This window comes from Octodon degus, unplaced genomic scaffold, assembly GCF_000260255.1.
Source record: "Octodon degus isolate 3935 unplaced genomic scaffold, OctDeg1.0 scaffold00250, whole genome shotgun sequence".
Lineage (NCBI taxonomy): Eukaryota > Metazoa > Chordata > Mammalia > Rodentia > Octodontidae > Octodon > Octodon degus.
In genome coordinates this window covers 1,702,080-1,711,894 of record NW_004524826.1, presented here as the reverse complement: position 1 = coordinate 1,711,894, position 9,815 = coordinate 1,702,080, and the positions used below count along the sequence as shown (strand labels likewise).

The 9,815-nt window shown below is 44.8% G+C and overlaps 1 protein-coding gene across 3 annotated transcripts in view; it reads right to left on the bottom strand.

Annotated features, from left to right (window-relative positions):
• The window catches only part of Tiprl (TOR signaling pathway regulator), a 15,715-nt gene extending 13,516 nt beyond the window's left edge, over positions 1–2,199 (bottom strand). The window contains exon 1 of one of the 3 annotated variants that reach the window (XM_004646049.2): positions 1,871–2,199. In XM_004646049.2, the coding sequence (XP_004646106.1) occupies positions 1,871–1,974 (104 nt within the window). In that variant the 5' untranslated portion in view covers positions 1,975–2,199. The other 2 variants (XM_023706319.1, XM_023706318.1) reach the window with 2 other exon arrangements.
• Between the last annotated feature and the right edge of the window lie 7,616 nt (positions 2,200–9,815).

The following is a 9,815-nucleotide window of genomic DNA, read 5'->3' as shown; positions in this document are numbered from 1 at the left end:
AAAAAAAAAAAAAAAAAAAAATGCCAGTAAAATTCTCCGCTTCTGACCAGTTTCAAAGGTGGTAATGTGATGAGGCAAACACATCTGACACCACTGGCAAGGCCACCAGCATTTGCTACCAGGGATTTCTAGACTGGGGCAATTTCCATCCCACCCAAGGCAACAAGCAAGCTAGAAATTATAAGAACTTCGCCCGATTTATAGTCTCTCACTCACACTATCAGCTTTGGGATAGCTGTAGAAGAAAAATAATTCCAAACACAAAAAGAAAGGCATATACACTAATATGCATAACAATCAATAATATTTTAAAATGTTTAAAGAGAAAATGTAGAAAATGTTTATAATACAGTAAGGAAAAACTGGACACATTGTATATGTTTGTAACTCAATCTGGGATATGATGAAGGGAAATTTTTTTCCTTTCTTTTCTGAATTTTCCAATGAGAAAAAAATGCAAGTGCTCCTTAGGGTGAGATCATCTCATGACCTTTCCTTCCAGATGACTTCTTAAAGGATCTTAATTCACTTCCAAAACTCTAGATGCAATCTACAAAATGACCACTCACAAACCTAAACCCCGAGACCCCATTGTGTTTTATTAAAGACTGGGTTTCTCCATGTAGTTTGGGCTGGTCTTGAATTTATTATTCCATACAATTTCTGGAGACTCTCCTGCCTAGCCTCCCCCTAGGGGAGGATTACAGTTTTTCTTTGAGCAACGAGGTAAATATATTAAGTTCATCCTAAACATCTCCACTTTATAACCCACAAGACCTCAAGTGTCAACAAGCTAAACTTCTATCCATCACCTGGTCGCAATCACTTCCTTCTTCTGGGCTTTGGGGCCGGGGAGAGGGCTCACTGGAATAAGCGCTTCCCTGGCAAGCGCAAGGGCCTGAGTTCAATCCAAGGTTCCGCCAAAAAAAATTTTTTAAAAAGTAGTACCTGAGTTTCTCACCTAGTTTAAAGACAATGCTGCACTCCCCAAGCTAGACAGTTGCCATCATAACAGATTGTTCCTTTTTCTTTCTCCTCGTATCAGTTGGCCATCAAACGAACAGAATCTCCTAGTCTTCCTCCCACTAACCAGTCTCTTCCCCAGCCGCGTCACCCTCCAATCCTCCACATCAAGCCGCCCCCCCAAAAGAAAAGAGATGTAACGTAGCTCCTCTGAATAAAATCTCACCTAGTGGTTATCAAATAAAATCCAAAACTCTTTAACCTGGCATACAAATTCCCTCCGCGTCCCCATTCTTCACTCCTCACCAGCTCACGCCGCAATCACACGGACACAGCTCTTCTCACACGTCACAGTTCGCTCTCACGGTGCCTGATCACCCTCGATCTCCATCCGGACCCACGCCAGGTACCCAGGACCCGTCGGGGCTCACGGCTCCAGGCGCAGTGGCGTCACCGCCCACCAGGCTTCATCCAGATTCCGCGCAACCACCCCAACTCCCGCCTACTCCGTCCCCTAGGTCTCAGATCGCCCTGTTGTACTCGTCTTCAGCCCTTTCAGTTACTGCACTGCAAGGAAGGGGCTCGCGGGTTTTCCTTCCCGTTCGGTTGCCCAATTACCTGCCATGCCACTGACAGGCTAAAAGCATCGTTAACCCCCCCCCAACCAAAAAAAAAAAAAAAAACGGGGCAGTCACTCAGGAATGTGGCGCAGGCTAGGGCAGGGAGAAGGGGGCCACTGCAACACTCCAAGCCAGGAGAGGCTCAGCCCAGCCCCCGGTGCGCCCGGGCCGGGCCTCGGGAGGCGGGGACGCGGCCATCCACCCAGCTGTCAATCAAACGTCCCGACCCACGGGGACCGGAGAGGCTGCCCGAGCCCGCCCGCTCCCGCCCGGCCCCGGAGCCTCACTTCTCCACATCCGCTGACTTCATGATGTGGGTCTTGGCCGCCGTCAGCTGCCAGGGCCCGAAGGAGAAATTCTGGTGGCTGCTCTGGAAGCCATGGATCATCATGGTCGAGGAGCGCGCGACGTGCGAGCGGCAGCAGCGGCGGTGGCGGCGACCGAGAGCACCGGTCCCAGCGCCTCGCTGCGGCCCCGACCCCTCTCCTTCCGAGCCGTTCCCATGCCCCGCCCCGCCCCTTGCCCGCGACCCGGACTCCGCCCGCTTTCCGCCTTCCTCCCCGCCCCTCTGTTTTTGCTTCCGGGACGAGTTGAAACGCTACGTGACGCACGTCTTACGTTAAGACGCACCGGAAACCGGAAAAGAGGGGAAGGCTCTGGGGGCGGGGCTTCGATGGTAAGGGCAAGCGGTCCAGTTCGTCTCTGGGTGACGTCATCCCGGAAGAGCTGACGGAATGGGTCTCCAGGATTGAAAGTAACATCCACACGTAAAATGTGTTACCGTTGTTGACAGGCGTCCGAAACAGTGTAGTTACCATGTGTGCCCTTAAATCGTGCTGGAGAGATGGCCAATATTTTTCCACTAGGACCAAAAACCAATAATCTCTAGGAGTACTGGAGGTCCAGCAGCCACATGATTTAGAAGTGGCCATCTGGCTTCTGTTAACTGACACAGACTACTATCAAAAGTTTCATCCTTCCTCATGATGAATGTAATTATGTACTGTAAATGTGTACTAATAACATTTTAAAATTATAAATTGTTTTCATCTTTAGGAGCCTGGCATGATGGCAATCAACTGTAAGCACAAAAACACGAACTATAAGAGTGTATTAAATGAGTTTCTTTTGGTTGAAAGTGAGAGAAACCCTCTTCAAAATGGCCTTAGCAACAGGAGTCTTCTTTTCAAAAAGAGAATAGGCATTTGGAGTTACCTCAAGATATGTGAGGAGAAAGTGAACATCTAGGCCTCAAGAAGGACTCAGGGACTGGAAAGTCTGAGGTGCTGCCTGGCCCAACACAGTCTGATTCCCTCCACAGCTCCTAGTCTCCCTCTCTCCTCTTGGGTCTATGTGTCTGCTTCCTTCTCCCCTCTTCACAGAGCAATCTCTCCACTTCTCTTACTGTGTAGCCCCCAGAGCTTTCTAAGAGGCATCTGGATAGCTACCTCTTAGCTCACATTTCTAATTCCCAGCAGAGGTGTCCAGCATGGCCCAAGCAACTGTAACTAGATTGGTTTTGCTCTGACAAGTCCGTGGGATCAGGGACAGTTCTCAAAGAGGCATATATTCCCACCCCCAAGATTATGGGCTTTATGTTAATTAGAGGAAGATAGAAGGATTTTATTATGGTACAGCTACTGACCACATAGATATGGGGAACAAGCAGAATCCTGGGTCCTTACCTGCAACTCAATCAAAGCATAATTTGTGTTTTCTTTAGGCACAGTCAGGGACTTAAAAGTTGTTTTTGCTATGAACCATGTCTTCACTTAGGCCTTACAGATAGATGCCTAATAGGCAACTAAAAGCAGAACAAAATTTGAGCCTCATTTTCTATCCTTTGTTACTGTATATTTTGGGTGAAAACTCTTCTTAGCTCTGCATAAAGGTATTTTGATCATTTAGGAAGTGTTTGTCCAGAAGCTGGCTAGACAGGGTTGGTTATCCCCTAATTTATAGGATCTCATTCTCCTTCAAGACTGAGGACAGGAAGGTAAGAGATTTACAGGGACATTCACCTACACCCAGAAGCCTCCAGCCATTGTCCTAAACCTTGATCACCTGGATTCCAAGAAAGGCAAAGCCACACATGATCAAGGCTACCACATATATTATCCTCCTGGAAATAGACCATCCCTACCCATGAGGATTCTAGAACTGTGTGACACCAGGAGTGAGATAATGGTCAACTGGGTGCCAGCCCACCAGCTCATTCTTGAAAGCTGGCCTCTACCTTTGCAGGTAGAGCAGTCTGAACCCCTGTATCAGAATGTGCCCCCTCTGACTACCTAAGCTGGAGTCCTTTCCTGTCTTCCTTCTAACTTTACAATTAAAGGTCGTGGGTTGGGATACAGTTCAGCGGCAGAGCACCTGCCTGGTAAGCATGAAGTCATGAGTTCTATTCTCAGTAACAACACAAAAAAAAGGTCTATGTCCCCTCTATGGATTTGTGTTTTAGTTTTAATTTCCATTATTACAAAAGCAAAGACCCAAGCTAGCCAGTGACACAAGCAAGTGGTAGAATGAGATAAAACAGATGTTGAAAGAGAACTTACAAAACTTAACATCACTTTAAGTTTCTTGTGGCCAAAAGCAGACTATTCTGTCTACGCAGCATGCTGGCAAGATTTGAGGCTTACAACAGGATGGATAAGACAAGTTCTAGGGTATCCATAGGTGCAGTGTGCTATAGTCCAAAGTAAAAATGACTAAATGGTAGGTAGCTCATCAAATATAAAAGTAGGGGACTCCCGACTTATAAATCAACCTGTATGTCTTTTATATCTATAGTTATAACCCAACACACCCATTTGGATTATGGGAAATTGTCTTGAAAGAATTCACACTCACTACTTCAACTTTGGAGCCATTTCTCTGGCTTTATGAGGACCAATGTGAATTTTCACCTGCCTGAAAAGCTGATGAATCCCAGCAGACAGGAGCTACCCTTACAGTGACCATCCTTACAGTGGTCCCCAGCTCGTGGTGTGGTTTCTCTCACCATTGGGTGACCTGTGATAGAGATCGTCCCTGGAATCAGATAGTGTTCCTGGATGTGGAGGATCCTGGAAATAGAACCATCCCTACTTGTGAGGATTCCAGAACTGTGTGACACCAGGAGTGAGATAATGGTCAACTGGGTGCCGGCCCACCAGCACATTCTTGAAAGACCCCACAATCTTGGGGGTGGGAATATATGCCTGTCTGAGAACAACTGTCCCTGATCCCATGGACTTGTACCAGCTAAACCAATCTAATTACAGTTACTTGGGCCATGCTGAACACCTCTCCTGGGAATTAGAAATATGAGCTAAGAGGTAGCTATCCAGATGTCTGTTAGGAAGCTCTGGGAACTACACAGTAAGAAAAGTGGAGAAGTCACCTGGGTGACTGTCCTTGAAGGAGGAGCAATTGTCTCCATTTTGGCTGAACCTGGTGCTATTCTATGTATTGATGTGTGTAGAGCTGGCTAGGACTTTTCCTTGTCCCTTCAATTGGCTTTAAGCAATATAAATCAGGCCAGACAAGGTGCTGATGTGTAGTTTTTAAGCAAAGATGACAGGACAGTGTCCACCTCACCCTACCCCAACCCACCACCCACCTCCAATAAATGTCTGAGCAAGATGGGATGGAGACCATGCCCTGTACCATCAACTGGATCTGGGATGAGCCCTGAGATAAGAGGCTATGACTTCTCAAGGCATAAAAGATTATTCATTAAAGCTGAAGCACAAACTCCAAAACATTAGCTACTATGTCACTCAGTTGTGTCATGCAGATTACTCTTCTGCATATCCTTCTCTCTGCATATTGCAGAGGTGATTTCAGGCCTCCTACCTAGCCCAGCTAGCCACTCATATTCTTCCCGCCATTCTCACAGTCACATCCTCAAATCACTCCCTTCATCGTGTATTAATAAAGACCCAGCCCTGGGTCAAGGCCTTTGTTCCCAATCGCCATTATCTTATCTGAACTTAGGACCCCTTGGCTCCTCGCAGCTACAGATATGTCTTAGTGTCTTTATTTTCACTTTCGGTTGCACTGGAAGTGGTAGATTGGAATTAATTCACTAGAATTCCAATAACTTTTCCCTGGGATTACAAACATAAGCTTCCTGGACTGCAACGAGGACCAGGAAAGGCTCTCTAGATTTGGTGTTAATTTTTTGGCACTGATGGATTTTTTTGGTCATTAAAGTTGTAATAATCTGAACATTATGACACTTCCTTGTATATTTATAGTATATGCATGCATTGTGAGGTTGTACATATGCACAAGTCAAGGAATGGTAACAAATGAGTTGCTGGAACAGGTAAATAGCCCTATTTAAGAATAATTTTTTTTTTTTTTTTTTTTGGTATTTTGTGAAACTTGTATTGTGGAACCACAGGAATATTTTTTTCCACATCCACATAACTTTTACTGTATGTTGTTAACAGTCCTATTTTAGTATTACTTAACATTGTTACTCTCTATTTGCACCTAATATATAATTTTTTTTTTTTTTTTTTTTTTTTTTTTGTATTTTAGGGAAGGAGCTACAGAGTGTTCAAGGTCTCACTACTAGATCAGACTCATAGTGATCTGCCTGTTTACAGCCTCCCAAGAGCTGGGATTACAGGTGCACTCCACCACGCCCAGTCTCAATTGCTGTCTCAGCGTGCCCCAGGGGAGCCTGGGGCCGGCATGGCAGGCCCGGAGAATTGAACCCCTGGATGAATAATTTTTAAAGGGATTTTTATCATTATTATCAGAATTAATGTTACCTAGTGAAGTAATTGTGTCCACTTTTATGGAGGTTTGGTGGTGGCTTAGTATAAATGGGAATTCTCTTGGAGACTTAGGAAAATACAAACACACAAAGGACTTTGATTCAATTACTACTTTAAGCCTGTAAGCAAATCATTGGGCAATTCTGCATAAGATATACTTTTTAAAGTGTCTTTTATGGAAATAACCTCCTGAAAAGAATAGATTTTTATATTTTATTTTATTTCATTTAGTTAGTTATCTTATGTATTTGGTACAGGGTCTCACTATGCAGCTCAGACTCGTAGTGATCCTCCTGTTTTCAGCCTCCCCAGAGCTGGGATTACAGGCAAGTACCACCAAGCTCGGTTTTGGTGACCAATTCAGTGTGCCTGGGGGCAGGGCCAGCACAGCATGTGGTGCTGGGGATCCAACCCTGGTCCCTGCACTTGCTGACGCAGGCACTTAGTCAACTGAACTTTCTCTCTGGCCCTTAGACTTTTTTTTTTTTTAACTAGAAAAAAGACTTTATTGAGGACAAGAGGATGCAAATAAAAAAATCAAAAGCTTATGTAGCATTTATGAACTTTCCATTCTCTGTCCAGTGAGAGCTGGATGTTATTTGTACGTTTTCTAAGGGTCCTGATCTTTTTACGACATCTTTATACAAGGGGCAACAGAGGGGCAGATTCCTTAAGTGACCCTTTGGGAGAACTCTCATCAGGGCAGGAGTAAATGTTCATGTCGTCTACTTCTTTCCCTTCTGCTTCATATGTACTACAAAGTAATCATTGCGTGCAATGGTGCATCCTGCAGTTAGCAAAAAGAAGCTCTGGAAGCCAACTTTGCCATCTCATCACTGGTGCAGGTCCTTCATGATTTTGTCCACAACCAGAGGGTCTTTGATTTTCCAAAAATCCAGGGAACCCGTTTTCCATGAGTGCTCTTAGGCCCTTCTTTGTTAAGCAGCATTTGTCCCAGCAAATTTGTGAAATGTGAACATCCTGTTTCCGTGGCAGGTTCCATTTGGGAAGACGTCTTTTCTGTTGGATGGCACTAGGCAGCACCATTCATCATACATTTGATTACACCTCCAAAGACACCCAGGAAAGAGGACTTCCAGAATTGCTTCAGAAGGTGACAAGTGGGAGGGGATAAATCTGTTGAAAGTGAGGGGGTGGGTATTTTGAGGAGGATTAATGGCAGTGTGTCTTTTAGTATAATAAACTCTAAAATTATTTATTTTTGGTTTTGAGGGAGAATTTCACTATGTGGTGCAAGCTGGCTTTAAACTTGCTTATGTAGCCCAGGCTGACCTCCAACTCCTAAGGATGCTCCTATCTCAGCCTCCGGAGTGCTTGGATTTTTCAGGCATGCACCACCATGCCGGCCTAGATTTTAAAAATGTAAATACTTGCTGTACATTTCGATCACATCCAAATTTCACAAACTTGCCTCTCTATTTCTTTGGGTCCATTTATTGCCCTCTAGTCCTCTTTCTCCAAGTTCCTAATAGCTTTCAATTTCCCATTAAGTTGAAGCTATCATCAAAATTCTCTAAACCCATCTTTAAGGACAGGGACATTTTTCTCATTCATATTTATGTTCCTAGATTTGTCTGACACCATGAGCGACACAAACAACTTAAGCTAATAGACAGATAAAGTTTCAGCCAATGGTAGGAAAGGCCAGGCTGGGGGTTCAACCTTTGCACAGGTCAAGGGAGGGGCAGGATAGGGTGCAGAGGCAGTGGGAGGGCAGAAGTCACGGAGCTGCTTCCACAGTCCCACAGTAGCTGTGAATCCGAGATGCTCTTGGACACGAGCACAGTGGGAGAGGAGAAAAAGGAGAAATTCAGACCAACAGCCAAGGCCAGGAAAGAGACAGTCACAGATCTGAAGATGAAGAGCAGGGCTCTAGCTCCACAGCAGTTAGATAAGGAAGCTAGAACCTCATGCACAGGAAATTAAAGTGGCACCTGGGCGTGGTAGCACATACCTATAATCCCAGCACTCAGAAGACAGGAGGATTGCTGAGTGTGAGGCCAACCTGGGGTACATAGTGAGACTCTGCCTCAAACAAAACAAAACCAAAAACCAAAACTTACTGTGGCAGAGGAGAAAAACCGTCAAAGCACTGGACATGGTGGTGATATAAGGGAATGAAACTCCCAATGTGCTAGATGTCCAAAACGCTGAGTTTGTGTTCTCTAAAATTGAGTAATGAGTTCTAGGGCCAACAGCATTTAAAAGTAGGAAGAATTTATAAAAAGAAAGCTTTTCTCTGGGAGAGACAGAAGGGGACCCCAAAAGTGGATTGCCTGTCCACCTCACTTCTCAAGGGTGTTTTACTGAGCAAAGCCATGAGGTGAAGATAGAACTATAACCAGTCAATAAGATTAAAATATATTCTTAATTTTGACCCAATGGAAAATTATAGGATCAGTGTAAGGTGGGAAAAAAAAACCCTATGGTCAACCAAAAAGGACACAACAAGTATAGACACTTGGGTAATATTGCTTAAGTGGGGACCAAATTAGCAAGCACATCACAGAGCAAGTGCTCAAGAGCAGACCAGGACTTTCCTGGAAGGGGTGGTTAAGGAGGTTTGGTCCTCCATCCACCTCAAGGTGATTGATGCCTATGTAGAATATCAGTCATGGCTGCTCATCCCTGTGGAAAGGACCTGTCTGAGTAGTTTCTCTTTTCTTGAAGCCTGACCTTCAGTGAATGCACCTCCAGCCACAGCTGTCTTCTGCACTGGCCTTTGAGGGTGCAGCCCTATCTCGCTGCCTGTAAGATTCCTGCCTAGATTAGCAACCACAACAGTGGGAGGAAAGATGGGTTCATTATTAAAGGCAGAGCTCTGGTGATGGGAAAGAAGGGAAGAACTCGGCACTCAGCTGAGATTGCTCCTCCCTCACTTCTTGCTCCTAGCCTATGTCAAGCCCCTCGAAGGCTGAGAAAACTTGAGTGAGTCTCTGTTCCCTATAAGCAGGTCAGTGGAAACAAAGATAACTTACAACATTTCCTTGGTTTTCTGTACACTCAGCCCTGATATCATCCCAAAATATTCACGTACAACATATAGGAGATGACAGGTTCTGGGGGAGGGAGAAAGAGTGAATTTAAGTTAGAGTTGTTCAAGGGGGAGTGATAAGGATGAGAATACAAATGTTTTAGTAAAGGAGTAGGTAAAGTCAGGCATGGTGGTGCACACCTGTATTCCCCGCACTTGGGGGGCAGAGGCAAGGAGATTGCCACAAGTTTGAAGACAGACTGAGCTACATAATGAGTTCTAGGCCAGCCCGAACTATGTAGTTAGACCCTGTGTCAACAATACAGAACAAAACACCAAAATAAAAGTAAAGGAAAAATAGAAACCAGTCATTTCAAATGTTCTGAGGGTTTCAGAGAAATATATTCAGTCTTAAATTGCAGGACAAATAGGCCTAGATTATATAGGACTTTATTACTACAT